The 21,328-nt window shown below is 39.6% G+C and overlaps 1 protein-coding gene across 1 annotated transcript in view; it reads left to right on the forward strand.

Moving 5' to 3' along the window:
* Window positions 1–21,328, forward strand: part of COL6A3 (collagen type VI alpha 3 chain) — an 87,917-nt gene that overhangs the window by 64,063 nt on the left and 2,526 nt on the right. The window contains exons 30-42 of the mRNA XM_008059373.1: window positions 733–768; window positions 1,202–1,264; window positions 2,312–2,374; window positions 3,649–3,681; window positions 3,767–3,803; window positions 3,913–3,924; window positions 4,022–4,515; window positions 6,383–6,479; window positions 7,070–7,768; window positions 9,071–9,173; window positions 10,496–10,896; window positions 12,155–12,422; window positions 13,506–13,588. Of these exons, the coding sequence (XP_008057564.1) occupies window positions 733–768; window positions 1,202–1,264; window positions 2,312–2,374; window positions 3,649–3,681; window positions 3,767–3,803; window positions 3,913–3,924; window positions 4,022–4,515; window positions 6,383–6,479; window positions 7,070–7,768; window positions 9,071–9,173; window positions 10,496–10,896; window positions 12,155–12,422; window positions 13,506–13,588 (2,389 nt within the window). The remainder of the gene's footprint in view (window positions 1–732; window positions 769–1,201; window positions 1,265–2,311; window positions 2,375–3,648; window positions 3,682–3,766; window positions 3,804–3,912; window positions 3,925–4,021; window positions 4,516–6,382; window positions 6,480–7,069; window positions 7,769–9,070; window positions 9,174–10,495; window positions 10,897–12,154; window positions 12,423–13,505; window positions 13,589–21,328) is intronic.

A 21,328-nucleotide genomic window follows, 5' to 3' on the forward strand; every position in this document is an offset into this window, starting at 1 on the left:
ATATGTACCACATTTTTTAAATCCAGTCCTCTTTTGATGGGCAGCATGGTTGTTTCCAGGTTCTTGCTATTGTGAACAACGCTGCGATAAACAGGTAAAGATCCAACAAAGAAAGAGAACTACAGGCCAATATCTTTGATGAACATAGATGCTAAAATTCTCAACAAGATCCTAGCAAACCGGATTCAGCACTACATCTCAAAAATCATCCACCATGGCCAAGTAGGCTTCATTCCTGGCATGCAAGGCTGGTTCAACATTCGTAAAACCATAAATGTAATTAAATACATCAACAGATGTCAAAACAAAAACCACATGATCATATCACTAGATGCAGAAAAAGCTTTTGATAAAATCCAGCACCCTTCTTGATAAAAACCCTTGAACATCTAGGCATACGGGGAACATACCTCAAAATAGTAAAAGCCATCTACGAGAAACCCACAGTCAGCATACTCCTAAATGGACAAAAATTGGAACCAATTCCCCTGAAAACTGGAACTAGACAAGGATGCCCACTCTCTCCCCTCCTGTTCAACATAGTATTGGAAGTCCTGGCTAAAGACAACTTCTGATGTGTTGTTTTTTAAAAGAATTATTTCTTTAAATTTTATTGTATTTGAGTAATTGTTTTCTTTTGGTGACTCTGTCTTTTTTTTCCTTTCAAGATCAATTTATTTTAAAAGAATTTAAATTGGACTAAGCATTGAGTCATTTGTTTATCTTTTATAGGGAGAAAGAGGATTCCCTGGGTACCCAGGACCAAAGGTAAATATTCCCCTGGCCGTGAAACATCACTATTGCTTTTTGATGAGTCTAGTATATCTACTGACTGCTACTTACTAACTGGGCTCCCCTGAGAAAGACCCTGCCTTCTCTAAGATACTCCCTTATCTGTCAATGGAGGTGATAATACACATGTGTCATGGTGCTTGTGAGGTTTAAACAACAATACTTCATGAAAGTACTTTGTAGGTTATAAAATACTATAACCTATATGACAATATTGTTATTAATTAAACAAAGACTGTCTGCAAATGCCACAAACATACTAGGGACCCACTAGAAGAGCAAATCAAAGCCAATCATTTGAGTGCCCCAGAAAGTGTGGTCAAAAGTCCTATTGAGGTCTTGCCCAGGGACCCTCTGCGAGACCTTCCACTCCAGATCTTAACTTTCTACTTCTTGGTTTTCTTCCCAGGGCACTCCTGGTGAGCCTGGGACTGATGGAGTTCCAGGACCCAAAGGCATTAGAGGACGAAGGGTAAGTTTGCCTGGGCCTGGGCTGTAGGTAAGGAGTAAGAATGTGTGTAACAGCATGCTTACTGTATGGACCTTTGAAAGTTACCTTTGAAATCACCCTTCTTCACTTGCAACTTGGCCAGTGATAGTACAGGGTAGAAAGAAGGAAATCTCAAGCCCAGACCAATGACCTCAGAATGCCAACATAGTTATGGTTCTCAGCAGGCCTCCTACGGCCATATCCCCCTTACAGGGAGACTGAGGGCTCCTTTGCCTAACTCACCTCCAGAGTGACTAGGCTGCACCTTGCTCCTAGCATCTTGCTGGGAGTTTAAGTCTCAGACTGGGTGACCTGGGAAGTCTGTGCAGTCACTTGTGGCCATGCCCATCCAGACTGTGTAGCAGCGGGATTGGATGAGGCATGTGAGCTGCTTCTTCTGATTCCAAGCTCATAGGCAGGCCAGGGTAAGGTTACAGGCTTCTCATCCCACTGGTGATGAGACTTCTCTTTCTTAAGCTCCTTTTGGCTCTAGAGCACTCTTCAATGGAGTTTACTCACCCTGCTAAGATGGCACTGAGTCTTGGGTTAGCAGATTGTGGCATAGATGTGGGTAAATGTTGCTAAGAGTTATTTTCAACCTGAGATATAGTTTAAAAATAATCATAATTTGTGAAGACAGTCAAGCTAGATCATTTACTAATCAAGGTAGAGCTTCAAAAACATTGATTATCTACACAGCAATTATCTAATACATTGTTTGTTATCAATTATCTTGGGCACCCATAGGTAACTTTATTAATGGTTTTTGGGGAAGCATCTATTTTATCTTAACCCACCAGAGAACATATATTTCTCCCCCCTAAAGTTGTGGGGGGACTCCCATGAACCTTAAGATTGCTTGTCCCTATACATGAATTTAGGAGACATTTAAGCTTCCTTAAAGTGAGAGACTTCTCATAGTGATGGGGGCTGTTGGATTAGGTCACCTTTACCATCCCTTCCAACTCAAGAACCAAGAATCTTACATCTTCTGACACAATTGAGCAATGTTTATTCTGCCCCCTCTAGGGAAATTCAGGACCTCCAGGGATAGTTGGACAAAAGGGAGACCCTGGCTACCCAGGACCATCTGTAAGTACTTATCTAGTTCTGATCAAGCCTTCTGGGGCTGGATGTTTTACATGTGGTCCCTGAAAATGTCCCATTGTCTCCTTTCCTCACAGAGAAGGAGTTCTGCATGTTGATTGGTTGTTTGTTTTTTAACCACTTCTCTTCTGACATCACAGAAAAGAGCTTTTGAGTTTTAGAGTAAAGAGAACGTTTTTAAAAAAAATGTTTCAGGTGACACTCAGTAGTCTAGGAAGTTTCATAATTTATCTTTATAATTTCCTGGTATAGGTTTGTTTGAGGTTTATGTAGAGGAGAAACCAAAGAGAGTGAATCTGCATACCTCTTGCTTGCATCTTGTAGATGCAGTTTAATTATGTCAGGTCTTGTGGGGAATGCTTCTTCCTTGGTCTGTAAATTTCCTGAGGGCTCCTGATTCCTTTAAAGCCCACTAGCCATGCTGCCACCAGAAGCCAGGAGGGTGTCCTTCCACTGCAGCTCTTCTATAACCTCTTTATTGCTGATATTCTTGTTTCCTTATTTGAATTCTCCTTATATTGTCTCCCTATATTGAAATAGATGAGGTTCAAAGAATGAAAAAAATTAGAAAATCACTCTTAGAAAAAAAGGCTAAGGGTTTAGTTTGGCTGAATTAGGGAGAAGGTCTGTCAGGTGGGTCTTATTGCTGTCTTTAAGTGGATTTAAGGGGGACACATTAAGATGGTTCCAAGCAGGTAGAAATAGCCTCATGGAAAGATGCCCAGTGGCTCCACGAGATGACTGCTTGACCATCCGAGTGGCAACATATAGGAATGAGATAATGAGGGCAGCTTAGAGCTATCCTTAGAGCTCTTAGGGTAGGGGGTGGAATCCAGTTGGGGTGCTTTAGACATGAAGGGGACAAGGATAGCTCAGTGATTCCTCACTGCCCCTTCTGTGGGGAATAGGAGTATTAAGCAAGCATGTGAAAGAATGTTCTTCTCTCAAGAGAAGCAGTGTCTAGACTCAAGCTCAGATGTGTAATTTACATAGATTGGTGATGAGCTTCCAGATTTTCAGGATATAGAGCTATTTAAAAAGCCAAACCACCTCACAGGGGAAACACTTATTTTCAGTCTTCTCTCTTTTGCTTTTCAAGAGATAAAGTCAAATTTATAAGGAGAGACTCTAAATGATCAAGATTATCCAAAGTTCTTCTTTGCATCCTCTGCTATGTTTCTGTGGTTCAAAAACTTAAAAACAATCCACATGCAGTGTATTTGCTGTGCTTCTCAGCCTTTCCTTCCTTGGTTTTACAGGGTCACAAGGGCAACAGAGGTGACTCCATCGATGTAAGTTGCATGTGTCCAGAACACATCTTTGTCTCATGATCTTTTGTTTGGCTCTCCTTTCATATTCTTTTATTTTTTTTTCAAGCAATGTGCCCTTGTCCAAAGCATCAAAGATAAATGTCGTAAGTTCATGAATTTCCTATTGTCTATGACAATTTATATTTTTACATTTGAAAATTCCACAAGGTAGGCATGTCTTTCACCCTTTCTTCTCTTTTTTCTTTTTTCTAGCTTGCTGCTATGGTAAGTTGCTTTTAGAGGTTTGACTTTCTTCTGAGGAAAGAAAGCCTCTCTTTTGCAGGAAGTAAAGTTTGTCTTTGAACCCCCCCACTCTCCATAGGACCCCTGGAATGTCCAGTTTTCCCGACAGAACTAGCCTTTGCCTTGGACACCTCTGAGGGGGTCACCCAAGACATGTTTAGCCGGATGAGAGACGTGCTCTTGAAGATTGTGGGTGATTTGACCATTGCTGAGAGCAACTGCCCACGGGGGGCCCGAGTGGCTGTGGTCACCTATAACAATGAAGTGACCACAGAGATCCGGTTTGCTGACTCCAAGAAGAAGTCTGCCCTCTTGGACAGCATTAAGAACCTTCAGGTGTCTCTGACATCCAAACAACAGAGTCTGGAAACTGCCATGTCATTCGTGGCCAGGAACACATTTAAACGTGTGAGGAACGGATTCCTGATGAGGAAAGTGGCCGTTTTCTTCAGCAATAAGCCCACAAGAGCATCCCCACAGCTCAGAGATGCCGTGCTCAAGCTCTCAGATGCAGGGATCACACCCTTGTTCCTTACAAGCCAGGAGGACCGGCAGCTCATCAATGCTTTGCAGGTCTGTGCTCTGTGGCTATATTGGCTTCTCCCTCTTTTCTTGAGCTCTGAGAAGGTTCTTCAGCACATCCATGCTTCTTGGTAGATTCATACCTCATAGCTTCTATAAGGTCCTAGATAAGGCCATTCTGACTGAGAATTTTTCTTGTGAGATTTCCAGGACAGACTTGGGGTAGGGGGATGGATATTCACGTGCTTGTAACTTATTCTCTCCAGGTTGCTCCTCACATTTTAATAACTCTTCCCAGTTGGTGAGACTCTTTGTCCTCATTGGCGAGACTGAGATGTCAGTAGTGGTTGACTCTATCTGCATCTGCTAACGGGGGTGGATTGACTTATTTGCTTTAATCATGAGGAGCTGGGTGTTTGGACCAGTTATGGCTCCTCTCCAGACAGCCTCATGTGCTATGTGTGTGTATGACACTATGCTGGGCATTTACTTCTTGGAACAAGTTGGTGAGGTTTGTATCACCAGTCTTACCTCATGGACAAGAAGATCCTGCAGTTAATGGGGGCTCACGTGAGGATGAAATCCTAGTTCATAAGACTCTGAAGCCTATGTGCTGGTGACACCCCATTCCTCTCTGTCCTGACCAGCCCTGAAGGAAAATATCCCAGAGGTGGTCCCAGAAGCCTACAGTCTCTTAGTGAGGTCTTCAAAATATCGGTGACCCAACGTCTCCAATCTGCACCACTGTATAGCCCTTCCTTCAGCCAGGCTTCAAGGGTTAGGCCAAGAGAGGCCAAGTGTCCCTTTTCATTTGATTAAATAACTTGCTTAATTGTTATATCAGGTAATATTTATTCAGTGAAATTTTGGTGATATTGTTCAAGGCACATGAATGACAGGTAAGAAGGAAAAGAGCCCAGACCAGGAGTTAGGAGATCTTGGCTCTAGTTCTAGTTCCCCACCAATTTATAAAGTAACACACATGACACTTAGTCTTTCTGTGTTATAGATTTGTCACCTGTAAGATGAGACTGGGGCGAGATTGCTAATGTCTTTACTTCCAAAGTGGATATTCTATGGTTTGACCACTGCCTATGTCAGCAAGAGATGGGAACCATTGCTGCCATCCCTCAGTGTTTATTCTGCCAAACCATAGGCCAGTTTGGGCACAGAGCTTGGAAATCCAGCTTTGAATTTGGGCTCCTCGCTATATGCCTTAGGAGGGGCCTATTCATGCCTTGTATGGGCCAAGTGACCTGGAACCACATGTGTTTCTTAGCATGGTTTCAGCAAGATTAAAAAAAATATTCTTTTATTATTTACCCATTCATTAATTTAAATTAGCTATTCATTAAATGAATAATCTCTGATTACAGGGGAGGCACTGTAATAGACAACATTTTGCATCTACTAGGAATGACTTTGCTACTTGCTTTGTCATTTACTAAACCTGAGAGGGTGGGAGAAGGGATGGAGGTCACATTTTCTAGCTGCTGTTGTTGCCAAAAAATAAATATAATATTTAATTCCCTACTATTTTCTAAAAGACACACCAGACACTTTATGTACATTTTCTAATTATCTATTATCCAAGTTAATCTCCAAATGACCCCATTAGGAAGATACTATTATCTTCATTTTACAGCTAAAAAAAACTGAGCCCCAGAGAGGTTAAATATTTTTTGCTTTGAGTCCAGCAGAAATATTTGAATGGGATATAACTCCAGTTCATCTCTTTAGAATAAAGCCTATGTTTTTCTAGTATGCTCAAGGTCTACCCCTACCCCCTAATCAGAAGATACTGCACTATTGGGGAGTTTATTTTATTGGTGTGAGTTTGATTTACTCCTCCACTGTATTTTCAAATAGTTACTTACCATGTACACTCCTACCAAAATTTTTCTTTTGTTTCAACTAGATTAATAACACAGCAGTGGGGCATGCGCTTGTCCTGCCCGCGAGGAGAGACCTCACAGACTTTTTGAAGAATGTCCTGACGTGCCATGTTTGCTTGGGTAAGTTGCTTCTCTAATGAGAAAAATCTGTTCAGCTACAGTTGAAAAAGGTAATATACAGAGAAAAACATTTGAGTGACTAATTAGGATCTGTAAAAAGAACTTGAGTTAAGATCTATCAAGCCTCGTTACCAGTATATATACTACATAAGAAGTTTCTAAATTAAAAATAGACCTCCCAAAACAGAGTTTCTCATGGTTAGGGGAATAATTACTTTTATAGGTAAAAAGGAGAAAGTGGGCTCTGCTTAGATCTTGACCTCAGAATCTAGAATGAAGATATTTGGTTCTAGTAATTTTCTACAACATATTCCCTCAGAGAGTGGCGAAGAACCAAGATGATTTTCCTTTTCTTTTAAAAATGCCACTACCATGGTATACTACAAAGATTTTAGAATATCTATTTGTTTATCTGCTGCTAAGTATTAGGTGATGAAAACTGAAATCTGGTTATAATCAAGGCAGTAAGCTATATATAGGTTTTTATTTTATGTGGCAATTTTGATTACCTCAGCCTCTCAGCAGATTGATTTTCTATGGCACCTGCTGCAGGAGTCACAGAATAAATGGGCTGCCATGCTTCTTTCTAGACATCTGCAACATTGACCCATCCTGTGGATTTGGCAGCTGGAGGCCTTCCTTCAGGGATAGGAGGGCAGCAGGCAGCGATGTGGACATCGACGTGGCTTTCATCTTAGATAGCTCTGAGACCACCACTCTGTTCCAGTTCAACGAGATGAAAAAGTACATAGGGTACCTGGTCAGACAACTGGACATGAGCCCAGACCCCAAGGTCTCCCAGCACTTTGCCAGAGTGGCTGTTGTACAGCAGGCGCCCTATGAATACATGGGCAATGCCAGTGTGCCACCTGTGAAGGTGGAATTCTCCCTGACTGACTATGGCTCCAAAGAAAAGCTAGTGGACTTCCTCAGTAGGAGAATGACGCAGCTACAGGGAACCAGGGCCCTGGGAAGTGCCGTTGAACACACCATCGAGAACATCTTTGAAAGTGCCCCAAACCCACGGGACCTGAAAATTGTGGTCCTAATGCTGACGGGGGAGGTGCGGGAGCAGCAGCTGGAGGAGGCCCAGAGAGCCATCTTGCAGGCCAAATGCAAGGGCTACTTCTTCGTGATCCTGGGCATTGGCAGGATGGTGAATGTCAAGGAGGTGTATGACCTTGCCAGCGAGCCAAACGACGTCTTCTTCAAACTAGTGGATAAGTCAACTGAGCTCAACGAGGAGCCTTTGATGCGCTTTGGGAGGCTGTTGCCATCCTTCATCAGCAGTAAGTCCTGTGTCACACAGCATGTGCTCTAGCTGTGGTTGTATGCTAGTCCACGCCCTTGGGCCAGGGGTAGTTGGGGGAACGGTCATGGAAAAACAACTGATGTGCTGATGTGAGCATCTTCATTCATTTAACACACATGTATTGACATCTGCCATATGCCAGAAGTGCTTTTAGGAATCAGAGTCAGCAAGGAACATACCGACAAAAGTCTTTGTCCTCATTCACCCATTTGTTCCACCAAATTTGACTGAGTACCTCCTAGCCATAAGGTGTGACTGGTGTCCCTAATAGTTTATAGGTGGTGGGCAGATGGGTCAAGTGCATATTTATTGTGCATGACAATATGCTGGCATGTCATAACAGAAGAATATCCTGTTGGGGGTATCAGGGAAAGCTTCTAGAGGGAATTGTACTACGCTCAGCTTAGTCACAAGTCCCAGACTTAAATACCTCTGGGTCTTTGCCAATGGGGATCTCCCTCCCTGGAATGTTCTCTACCCCTGCTTTAGCAGCAAATCCACATTCATCTTCAAAGTGCATTGCCAACTGCTCTGGCTCATCATGGATAATTTCACTCCCAGAACCTGCTCATGGTTAATCTGGACACTGTACTATGGCATCTATTACATGGCCAGTTGGTCATTTGTTTAAGGGTCTCTGATACTCTAGAATGGATGCTCTTTGAGAAGGTATAGCCCGTTGTAGTTCCCAGAGGCTGGCACAGTGCAAAGTATCGTACAAATGAGGGAAGTTTATAAAGTATAAATAAACATGTATATACTGAAAGTTTATTATTCAAAGAAAAGTTGAAGTCTGTGAAAACAGTATTCACATTTGTGCAGGCCTGTCCTGTAACATACTTAGGAAAAAACTTGAAGCAAAGATAAGCCAGAAAATTTACCCAGGGACCATTGTTCTTGTCTTTAGAAGATTAAGAACAAAAGTTTTGTTCAACAAAGCTTTGAGAAAATATTAAGAATAATTGGATTATAATTTTATGCTCAAGAGCTTAGAACTTCTTAATCTCTCCACTTGATTTTTCTTTTATTCCTGTCTTCTCTCATATTGAGTAAATATTATCTTTAACCTAATTAACCAAAGAGAACATATTGGTTTAAGATGTTTTTTGGGTTAAGTGTCATCATGTTTAATGTTTAAAATCACTGGTCATAGCTTGTCTAAAAGAGTTAATTAATTCAACAAATATTCAATAAATGTGATCCACTTAACTCACTAACAGATTAATTTTAATTTTTATGTGATTTGCATGTAGTTAATTATTTTCCTGTTTTTCTCTAGGTGAAAATGCTTTTTACTTGTCCCCGGATATCAGGAAACAGTGTGATTGGTTCCAAGGGGACCAACCAGCAAAGCATCCTGTGAAGTTTGGTCACAAACAAGTGTAAGTGGTTATAATTTGTGTCTCAAAAATTACAGTGCTGGGGGAATGCAGAGGTTCTCTAACCAACTCTTAGCTCTATAAATGAGGACACTAAAATCCATAAAATGTGACTTTCTAATAATGCAGGTCATTCTTCCGAAAGAATCTGTTATATCAGCTAGCTTCTGTTGCATAACAAACTATTTAAAACTACTTAGTGGCTTAAAACAACATCCATGATTAATTTGAAATTCTGTGAGTTAGCAATACTTTTCTGGGGTCAGCTGGGTGATTCTTCTAGTCTTGACTGGACTCATGTATATGTTTGTGGTCAGCTGCTTTTCAGCCGTGGACCTGCCGATCTAGAATGGTCTCAGCTGGGATGGTTCATCTTTACTCCATGCAGTCTCTCATTCTCCAGTGGGCTGGTGAATGAATTTGTTTACAGAGTGACCTGGCCGGGTTCTCTGAGAGAATGTCAAAGTGCAGAAGGCCTCTTAAGACCTAGGTTATAGGTTCACAGATTCCATTTTTCTAGCTTTGAATGATCCTTATTATTTCTTTGGAACATTCCTTAAAGTTGGTTCAACTTTCTTATTCTTAGGAAAACAGAATGAATTAAGTAATTTAGTTTTTGAAGATTTATGATATCAACTTGAAAATATACTTCGTATTACAGGTAGCATAATAGATAAGATAATGAATTTTCATCTAAGAGCAAGAAGTAACAACATGTGGGTCTGTGACGTTGTGTCTGATTATAATTCTCTCTAGGGATTTGTAATAGATAAAGAATTTTAAAAAATCATTTGTACATGCTAATATTAATACAGACAAAAAATTCACATACTCCCAACAATAAAGGCTGGGAGAAAAAGAATATATATATGCTGGCTTTATAATTTTCCAGCTCAACATGGCATTTTATTGAGTGGATACTTTCTTATAGTGAATGTAGCTAACAACTGATTTTATTTTATTTTTGGTGTATGTTTCAGTTGCTTAATTATTATAATTAGAATATTGTTAAATATTAATTATTATTTTATATTTTACTTTCTACCTGCTCTTATTTTATAAATTGAAAATAAGATGTCAGATGTACTTGTAGGACAAGATAGGCTTCTTTTTTTAATGATTCTGTTTTTTAATATGCTGTTTAGTATCTTTTTTGTGGCACAGATTCTAAATAGATGGAATTTAATATCTGCACTACTGTGCATAAACTATAAAAGCTACTGCATGCATTTTGCATGAATTTTACATAGTTCATGGGGTTATGTCTTTATTTTAGATAGCAAGCAAAAGTACAGCTAGAGGTAATATTTAATTCGTCTTCACAGAAACATTCCAAATAATGTTACTTCAAGTCCCACATCCAAACCGGTGACTACAACGAAGCCAGTGACTACAACAAAGCCGGTGACCACCACAACAAAGCCAGTAACTATTGTAAATCTGCCATCTGCAAAACCAGCCTCTGCAAAGCCAGCCCCTGTGAAGCCAGCCCCTGTGAGGCCAGCCACTGCCAAGCCTGTGGCTGCCAAGCCTGCGGTCACAAAGACAGCCACGGTCAGGCCCGCTGTGGTGGTGAAGTCAGCAGCAGCGAAGCCTGCAGCAGCAAAGCCAGCAGCTGTAAGACCCCCTGCTGCTGCTACAAAGCTAGTGGTCACCAAATCTGAGGCCTCCAGGCCACAGCCAGCCAAAGCAGCTGTCACCAAACCAGCCACCACTAAGCCTGTGGGTAAGAAAGCCCTTGTTAAGGCTGCTGTCTTGTTACATCTTCATTTACTGCTTCCAGGGTATGTCCCTCAAAAGCCTATTGACAAAGCAGTCAGAATATAATCAATGATCTGACATGTGTGAGGCTGTATGGTATATTTTAGGAGGTGCTGGTTAGGGTCTCCAGCCTCTGCCTCCTCTTTTCTCCTATTCCCCACCCAGTACCCCTAATCCTTCCTTGGAGTTGGGGTGGGAGGTCCTCATCACCTCTGGGATATCTCAGGGCATAACCCACTTCACCTGGAAATTGAGTTGTCTTAAGCTAACAGGCAAAGTTTCTAGGTTGAAGTGGGACTTTAGACCCTAACAAGGGAGTGAAAGAGAAAGAAAGGAAAAGTCCATTGTATTCTTAGGTGGGAAAGCAAATGTTTCTTTGCTTGGTGTATGGCGCTAAACCCGCTTCCCTTAGAATGTGATTCAAAAAGATCTGGATGGCACCCTTTGTAATCATAAATTTGACCTTGACATGAAGCATATACTCACAGAAAAGGGGTCCTAAGCTGTGCACTGTGGCAATATCGGGTGTTCTGTTCAGCAAACTGAGTTAGAGCCTGGGCGATCAGCCTTCCCCAAAGGTTGAAATCCATGCTCGTACTGACCATGAGAAAAATATATTTCAGACTATTAGATACCAGGGGTAGGTGGGTTTAATGAGACCCAGAATGTGTTATTTTATCTTTTCCTTCAAGAAGATACTAGAAGACATTATAAAGTGTCACAAGCTGTGCAAGAAAGCTCTTGAAAAGATGGAGTTTATCTTCATTTTCTGAACAGAGAGAAAGCAGAGATTCCTTTGAAAGAATTGCATGTCATATCCTAGAGTTTCATGACTCAGTGTATTTTAAACTATGGGGCTCATTTTGTATCGACTACAACTTATGATTAGCATATTAGACCTTGCATTTTTCAAAGTATCTTTTTTTTAAAATGTATCTTCTTAACAGTAGAACTGTTTAACAGAAAAAAGGTAGTTATGCACCTTGATGAGTCATGAGATTTTTTATTACACATATGCTAATTTCACATATGCTAATAGATTACAAGACCAGTATTTTTTAGGTCATTGAACAAGAAATGAGTTCCCTGCCTCACTAAATTTCAAATCAACTGTCTCTGAACACATCCCTTTCAGAGCTTATCTCTTCATCTATCATGCATGTGTTACAGCCATGCAGGATTTTATTTTTTATCTCCAAACTCTGCTTTGATCTGTCTTCCAGTTAAGGCATCCCGAGAAGTCCAGGTTTCTGACATCACCGAGAACAGCGCCAAACTCCACTGGGACAGGCCCGAGCCCCCCAGTCCTTATTTTTATGACCTCACTGTCACCTCAGCCCATGATCAGTCCCTGGTTCTGAGGCAGAACCTCACGGTCACGGACCGCATCATTGGAGGCCTGCTCGCTGGGCAGACGTACCATGTCTCAGTGGTCTGCTACCTGAGGTCTCAGGTCCGAGCCACCTACCACGGAATTTTCAGTACAAGTAAGTATATGGCTGGTTTAAGAAAAGTCAGTCCATTTGCATGTGGAATATCAAACAGGACATAAAGTGAACAATTCTTACTTAGTCAATCTATTCGAAAATAGCAACAACATTTTTAAAAGACCACCCTGGATACTTTAGTTGTAATTTAACTTTATAAGACAACAGAATGAAAAATGAGATTTTGCGTGAAATGTGGTCCTGACTTTGGGGTCCTGGGCTACTTTATGAAAGAAACTGGGTCCACATGGCCTGGACATAGCCCTGTCCAATATAGCACCTGAGGAAACATGGCCTTGGTACCTGATGGAGGTTCTACTCTTCCCACCACCCTGTCCATGTTTCTGTATTCAGTGAGTGGAGAACTCTAATAAGCCACTGGCTTCTTGGGAGTAATGGTGGTGACCCTGATGTCTTACCACTCCAGGAGTTGAGAGATGTCCATACCTCCTACAGATTGTTCCTTCCTGGTCCTACTATACTCAGCTCTGCCTTCTGCTGGCTGTTGTCCCCATAGCTACCCCCACTTTACTGAATCTGGTCTGTTGACAGAGTACTTTCCCAGTCCTTCTTAACTATTCATGGTCCCTTCTTTCTCTTCTAAGTTCTCTTGGGATTCCTCCCCCCCACACCATTTTTCTTGACACACAATTTACAGGAATATGGACAGGGAGGCTTCTCTTCCCTTTAGGTCAATGTTATTAGATCAAGGTATGAGCTTGAGAAAAAGGAGTCTCATCAGTACCATGGCTTACTCCCATGGAGGTATGAATCCAAAGACCCATCCAACTGTAGGGCTCTGTTTTCTTGAATGGCAGCAGAAGTTAGTGACAGATGAGAAGATTTGTCCAGAAGTTCAGGGATCTCCTTCATTTGCTTGTTAACAGATGGATAATACTTGCAGTCTATTACACAAGTAGTGTATGTAAAGATATCTTAGATCTGTCTTTCAATGGCCCACCCTTATAGATAAGACGTTGATCAGGAAAGGCAACCATGTATCAGTCGCTAAGGATTCCTAAGCCCTTTTGTTTCTGGTTTTTGATTTGCCTATTAGTTGCTTGTATTTTTTTTTTTTAATAGGGAGACCTCCACAGGCAGCAGCGTCATCTTCTAGTTCAACCATCAACCTAATGGTGAACACAGAACCCTTGGCTCTTACTGAAACAGGTGAGTTGTAAAAATATTAGGTCCATGAATGGCACTAACAAAGTATTCTTCCAAAAATTTTGAAGGCTTTAAAGTCTTGATTCTAGGTCATCTTCCTGGATTCTATTTCTTACACCAAGCATGACTTCTGTGGGGAAAGGTTCACATTGGCTCTGTGTGGCCCAACATTGTCTTATTCTGCAAATTCCAGTTGTTAATGGAGACCTACCTTACCTCTTATAAAATCTGATGGGAGTTACTTTTGGGGCTACAGCCAGAATTAATATATCTGTTAGTCATTTCTTCCATGCCTTAAGCTAGGACTTGGGATAATTTGTAGTCTGTGATGCTGCAAAGATTAGAGGTTCATCCACTCAGTGATTTAATCTAATAAAAGACTTCTTAGAAGAACACAAGATAAACCAGACTGGAACCCATGAAATACATAGGTTTGGATCAGACCTATGGGATGTTCTGGTTCTATTTCCCTGAGCACATGCCCTGACTGAGTCTGTTGTACCACCTTCCTGAGTACCTGAAACCCAGAGGGTGTGCATGTTCTGTGTTAAGTTAGTGACTAGTTAGATGTGATTAAGGAAATGACAGGTGTTGCTGAGGAGTAGAACTCTGAGAGATGTGTATGCACTTGTTCAACGTAAGGTTGACTTATTCACTCATGGGAAACTGATTATTATGATAATACACAGGTTCTTTTGCTAAAAGTGTTCAACAAAAGATGTTGGTACTAATATAAAAAATTGAAATTTCATGAGAATTTAGATTTAATATTGTTTTATAGACCTGAAGCAAAGATTTTATGCTAACTATGGCAATAATTCTATTTTTTGGTGTATTGACTGTGATCAAGGAAGAGTAAATGCATCTCTTTACAATGTCTATTTCTGTAAGTGATTATGATGAAAGAAAAATGTTGAGTGTCTAACTGCTTTTGTATTGCACTAGATTTAAAAGCAGACATGCCCATTTAATATGTATTGTATTACCAGAAGCAATAGTACATTATTATTTGAGCTATCATGTCATGTTTTTCATTTTACTCTTTCCACTGTGAATTTTTTAAATGGTGTTTTTTTCTCCATCTTACCTCATCTCCACAGTCTGTACCCTATCTCATTCATGTTTAAATAAAATTATATGGGCCCAAGTATTTTCTGATTCCATACTCCCATTTCTTTGAGGCCACTGGGGGAGTAGAGGCCTTTCAATTCTTTAAGATTACTAGAATGCTTCCTTCCACTGATGGACATTTCCTTATATCTATGTATGTGTATATATTTGTATGACTATAATCCCTTTATAGGACCATATCCCATACTGACATCAGGAGTTACAAAAACAAGGCAACCATGTCAATGAGGACTTGTGGGACTCATATACACAGAGGTTTAATTTAAAGGGCACTTAAGTCATCTACTTATTTAAAATAGTTTGCTTTTGGAGATGAGTTTAGAAATTGATCTATGTTTGAGACACCCACGTGTTTTTCAAACTCCTCTAGGCTTTCCAATGGAAAAATGGATAGAAAAACCAGAAAATCTTCTCCCCAATGTAAATATATGGAAACGAGTCGGGAATTCATGGTAGATTTAGTAGTTAAGTTTAACCTCTTAGGGATTGTTTGAAAGGATTTTACAAATAAAAATGTAATATTATGGTTTTCAACTAAAACTATAAAAATGGAAGTAGGCATGTGAAATGAAACTTGGGTGAGGTGGGGAGAAGAGAACTTCAGTCTCAACCCTTTTGCTTTCTGCTCATAAGTAGTTTTCCAAGTTCCACATCAAAGGATCACAACTAAAGTCTTTGTTCCTTGCACTGGTGGTGTCCTGTGGCTCCTGACCCACTCAGCTCTGTTCCTGAGTGAGCCCCCATGCCACCCAACATGGTGCTTGAGTCCAAAGAGAATCCACAAAGAACACAATAGATTTCCCCTGAAGATGTGGGTCAGGACAGATTCAACTCTAACTTCAAAGTCTCTGAAATCTGTGTATACCACTTCCCACTCATTGGTTAACTTTACCTCTAATATGGTATGGAAAAGAGAAAATTGTTAACTGTTTTAGTGCTTCATTGAGAGAAAATGACTTGGAGTAAACTAGACAGGAAGATTTGGGGATGTTTTGATTCTCTTATGTGTGGTCCAGAAGGGACAAGAATATACAAACAATGTTTAGTTAATATAAACAACACAATCTTTAAGCAAGAATCTGGCTGTGCTGTCTTATTTTCCTTTTTTTTTTTTAATATTGGGCTATAAGGTTCAGAATTAGAAAGGTGCTCTTGATTCAGAACTTTCACATTTAGATCTCCTTTATCCATAAAGAGTTTTTGAAACTGGAGCCTGTGTTTCTTTCAAGGTCACAAGTAATTTGATACAGATAAATCTAAATCCTTACTCCTTCATACTGATTGGTGCATAACCTTCAAACCCAGGCTGTACATGCTCTCTTACCATGTTCCACATGTGTGTGTACACATGCGTATGTGTGTATTTCCCACTCATCCAGTATGAAGACATGTTGTTATTTTTTTTTTTAAGAACAAGTCCCTGCATAATCGACCTTTGTAACCTGCAGAGTAACAAAATAGCCTTCACTTTGCCAGGTGAAGGCAATACACATTGGCCCACTGAATATATGTAGGTGCACACATATACATACTATTTTTGAGAGCTTGTTTGGAATTAAAGTAATCGAATATCTACTTGAAAATGTCTAAAATTTAAAATGGATAACCAGGATTAGGAGATGAATGCTTATGTCCCCCGCTTCCTCTCAATCTCTTCCCTCCCTTGTCCTCCCCTCCCTTTTCACCCTAGAATTGTCATCTTAGCCATTTTCCCCAGGGAGGTAAGATATTTTAATGATATTTATATTTTTGGAGATAGAAAAAAGATAGGCACTTTATTACATAACTTTAAAAAAATAGTAACTGCATTCTTACTCAATATTTGCATGTATATTTTGCATCCGAATATCAACGACTACAATATGCATTATTTCTCCAAAGATCCATTTTCTAGGCAATTCAAGTGAAATGAAGTTTTCAAACTAGCTTTTCTATATGAATGCATACATGTTTTAATTTCTCTTGCTATTCACAGCATCAATTAACTAGAAACACGGTGTGTATTTACAGAGATGTGTCCCTTTATTAGCATTAAATGTTGGATACCATTCTTTGCTTTTTAATCTCTATGAATAAAGTATTCTATCTTAAGGACCTGTATTTTTCATAGTTTACAATTTGGATTTAAAAAATGTGGTAACATGTATGGGCAAAAACACTATGAATTGAAAAGGATCAGAGTCCTAGTCACCTAATGCAGGGGAAGAAGAGGTGACCAGTGTTAACACTTGTGCATTCATTTGCATATGTCAATGTTTGCTCATTTTAAAATTCACATTTAATAGGTGCTTGTTTATCAGGAATTTGGCACAAGCACATAATACAAAGACAGCCTGGTTAGGGGATTCTCTGGCAGCTATAAGGTCTAACCCTGGTTGGTGTGTGACAGGGAGACTTCGACTTTGAGGTGAAGGTTGATTTCATGAACAGACCTATGGCATTGTTACTAACCATTTAAAATTCCAGGCTTGAATCATTCACATGATTCAATTTTAAATGGTTAATGCTTATTTTTTTTAAAACAAAACAAAATGAACCCCCACAAAAATTCTCACCCCACTTTTTGTTTTTCCTCAGCATCCCAAATAATTACACCCCAGCCACTTTTTTGTAATACGCTTGCTGCCTATGAATGACAGTTAGCAGCAATTGAGTCTTTCATTGATGATCACAGCTTCATGAAAGCATGGGGTGTGCTGGGCATTTCTGCCACATGCTTTGTTGTTGCTAGTTTGGACAATGCTACATAGCTGCTGATTTTGGTTTTACATTTTTGTGACCACCTTCCTCTTCCCCCTTCTCATTTTTGGCTAAAGAAATCCTTGGATAGATAATCTATGCATATTATTACTAAAACTAGGACTCTCTGAAGCTGCTAGACAATAACAACAATCTAGCTCAAAAAATTTACTTTTTGCACTATTACAAAATGTGTTCTAAATTATTGACTTAACCGCATGTGTTGAAGAAATTTCAATGCGGAAATTAACCAAAATAACTAACAAAATGCACTCTATTCTTTATTATTTATTCTAGAAATTAGTAACCTGTAGAATTGGATACATTTTGTCTGAGTAAGCATTCTTGGGTCAATTAGGTAGCTCTGAAGGAAATATCATTTTATGTTCACCAATCTCTTACTGATTTTATTGATTCTAAAATGCACAGTTTTCCCCACTGTAACACTTCTGAAACTGAAATGTGACTTACAATTGGCATGTCATGGTTAATTGGTAGCATTTTGTGTTACTTAGTGAAACATAAAATCATGGTGCATCATAAAATTGAGTTTTAAAAATTTAAAATTAAGATCCCACCTTGGATTTGATGGAATACAGTATTTGGTTGGTCATGTTTCACTATGAATATATATCATTGATTAACATAAAATGATATAATGGGGGAAAATATCTGACTTTATATTAGTACTAATTTAAAGAACTAACTAATCCCACAAGTTGAGATGAGTTAAGTAGCTACAGATATTTGCTGTACTTAGAAGGACATAGCTACAGATATTTGCTGTACTTAGAAGACATCTCTAAGGCTGTCTGTTTATTGCTGTGTGAGAATGTTTCTTTGTCAGTTGCAGTATTTGGGTTACCATGGATGTCAAAGGGTATTTTTAAATTGTGAAGTCTTCAAAAATGAAAGTCTATTGACCAAGATCTGAAAGCGCAAAGGCTCCAAAACTTAACCACAACTACTTTTAAAAATAGGTTCGTGACCCACCTGGGCAACTTGGTGAGACCTCATCTCTACAATAAATCAAAAATCAAACGGGTGTGGTAGCACGTACCTGTAGTTCCAGCTACTTGGAAGACTGAGGCGGAAGGATCGCTGGAGCCCAGCAGGTCGAGGCTGCAATGGCCAGGAGTGGCCACTGCACTCCAGTCTGGGTGACAGAGTGAGACTCCAACTCAAAAAAATAAATAAATAAAAATAAATAAATAAATAAATAAATAAAGAAAGAAAGAAAGAAAGAAAGTTAAAAATTCTGTAAGTTCCCTTGGTACTTTTTAAACCAACCAGTGTTCAAAATATAGATGCTGGAAAGCATTTCCATTCAGGCAAATCCTACCTGCATCTGAGATTTGGAAGCACTTTATACCATATCAGCAATGTTTAGTGCAGAGATGATTAAATCTTCTTGTTTCTGAAGCCATTAAACTATTGAGGAACATTTTTACAATTGCAGCATAAACACCTCCCTCCCTACCTCCCTTCATTTTGTTCAAGGAAACATTTTCATAGATAACTTGTGGGTTTGGAAAATGTCAAAGCTGATGCTTTTAAAAATGGTTTTAAACACTGAAAATATCAAACTACAAAAAGACAAATTTTTTCAGTCAGCTTGCTTTCTGTTTTAAAGAGTATTTTTTGTTGATTATAAAATTAATAGATACATTGTGAAGAATTTAAAACATACAGAAAAATATAATATGATTCCTATCATCATAGTACTGCTGGCCATGATAACCACTGTTAGTGATTCAATGCATAGCCTTCCTGATTTTTCTGTGAATATTGCACATAGGTGCATCATTGAGAAGGTGGGTGCACATCGACATATCTTTGTTACAAAAATGGACTGTGTTTCTTAGGGTGCCTTGCACCCTGATGTTGTTGTATGTTTGTTTTTAGGATGCCCTAGGTTGGCTCCTATGACTTCTGTGAACAGGTGGGACTCCCAGAATGGAGTTTCATTGTAATATTGCACTTGTGTCAGTTTCCTTTCTCATGTCTGGATGCTTTACTGAGGCCCCAGTGATCAACAGTAAGGAATTTTCACCAAATGGTGGTCTGAATCAGGCAGCCCTTCTTGGCTCTCCTTTAAAGTGAAAGTTATTTACATTGTTATTCTAGGCAAAAGTGAAACCAGGAGAGGTTACTGAAATTTTCCAGTCTTCATTGTCTTTTAGGCTTCCACTAACTTCTCAATAATACGGAAGAGAAAATGAATGAATTTGTAGCCAAACACTCCTCTCAGACAAAGAGAGGATTCTAGCTCTCTTCAGAGCTGTGCTTGAGGGGGCAAACCCATTTTAGATGAAAAACATGATCAACTATTGTGTCCAAAGACTTGTTGTTCTAGGGAAAAGTCCAGGTTAAGTTCTACTAAACTACAAAACATAAAGAAAAATGGCTTTCAAACAGTTGTTTTAGCATATGTAGACATAGTTTAAGAGAGTCCCACCAAAATCATGGGTCTCAGAAGTAAAGATGATGTGGAGTTTAAAACTATAAGGCTCCTTATGACCATAAAATTTCCCATTTTCATGTTTTAAAAAATGGAGAATCTCAAATTTTGTTTCTGAATAGTGAGTGGAGGAGACCCGCATTAATACATTTATCTAGGCTTTCCAAAGAGCTGTTTATCCATAGTAACAGTATCCTTTTTGTTGCATTAGTAAACTTTACATGGTCTCAGTAGTGATTATCCCCGGATGGAATAGGGGTAGAAAATAAAACAACAGTGGTCTGACACTAGAGAGTTAAGGCGAGAATGAAAGGAAGCAGGAGAAGCCAACCAGTTGAGGAGCAGCACACTGCTGCAGGGCTGCCCACAAGCTGGGTGTCTTGGGTCTCAGCACATTCTCGTGACTGGTTCAGAAGAGCCCAGGGAGTGGGAAGTGAATAGCTAAACACAGATGGCCAGGCCTAAAGTGCACTTGGAAAACATAAAATGCAGCAAATAAGGGTCATTTGGGGAATACTCTGGGAAGAAAGAAGGAGCAGTGAGGCAGTTCATTTGACAGGGCCTCATGCTAATAGAGAACCCACCAGTGAACAAGGAATACGTGTTGGTGGTTAAATAATTTTGCCTTGCTCAGTTCTCTCTAGACGTCTATTCCTGGAAAGCCAGGTGTTTTTCTTCAGTTCTTGGCACATGTGAGAGAAAGAAGGTGCTTTGTAAATTGTCATCATTTAATTCTGGCTGCCTTAGGTCTTTAAAGACTCTCAGCATGCTTTTACATTTGCTGGCTTTCTGGACCCTGAGAGGGTCCTCGACTAGCAGACCTCGTAACTGTGCCTTCACCAGCCCCATGCGTGGGTGACGACTTACCTGCAGCAACCAAGGGATGTTTTAGATCAATTCTTTGCCTTAATCCTGTGTATCTTTGTTTCTGTATTTAATGATAATAGACATTATATAGTTTTTAATGCATGCACATTAATGGTCTTATTACTAGGAGAAGTATTTCCTCCACATATAAAGGTCTACCCTTTTAGAGAACTCAAATGTGACTTGTGATAGGAATTAGTCATAGAGATTCAAAGGTGAAGGGACTTCTCTTTTAAAAAATATTTCCATGAATATTTACTTATTTCAAAAATAATTAAATATGTGTTCTTTTTTATTATTTTATTTAAAAAATGTGGGGTAGAAGTCAGGATTAGGTACATAAGTGGTCAATGTACAGGTGAAGTTTGGGCCTCCCATTAGTCCTCAATTCACCTCATTTAGGATCGGTTACCCTTACTGATGTTATGTAATCCTGCATATCTTTGAATCTGGTCCATCATGGGAGCCCCAAGCTTTGATTACTGACCTAAACACTTAGGTTTTCCTTGTCCTTTTTGGTATCAATCTGAAATGCAGATGCTCAC

The sequence above is a fragment of the Carlito syrichta genome, unplaced genomic scaffold (assembly GCF_000164805.1).
Source record: "Carlito syrichta isolate Samal-C Ts95f unplaced genomic scaffold, Tarsius_syrichta-2.0.1 Scaffold304012, whole genome shotgun sequence".
NCBI lineage: Eukaryota > Metazoa > Chordata > Mammalia > Primates > Tarsiidae > Carlito > Carlito syrichta.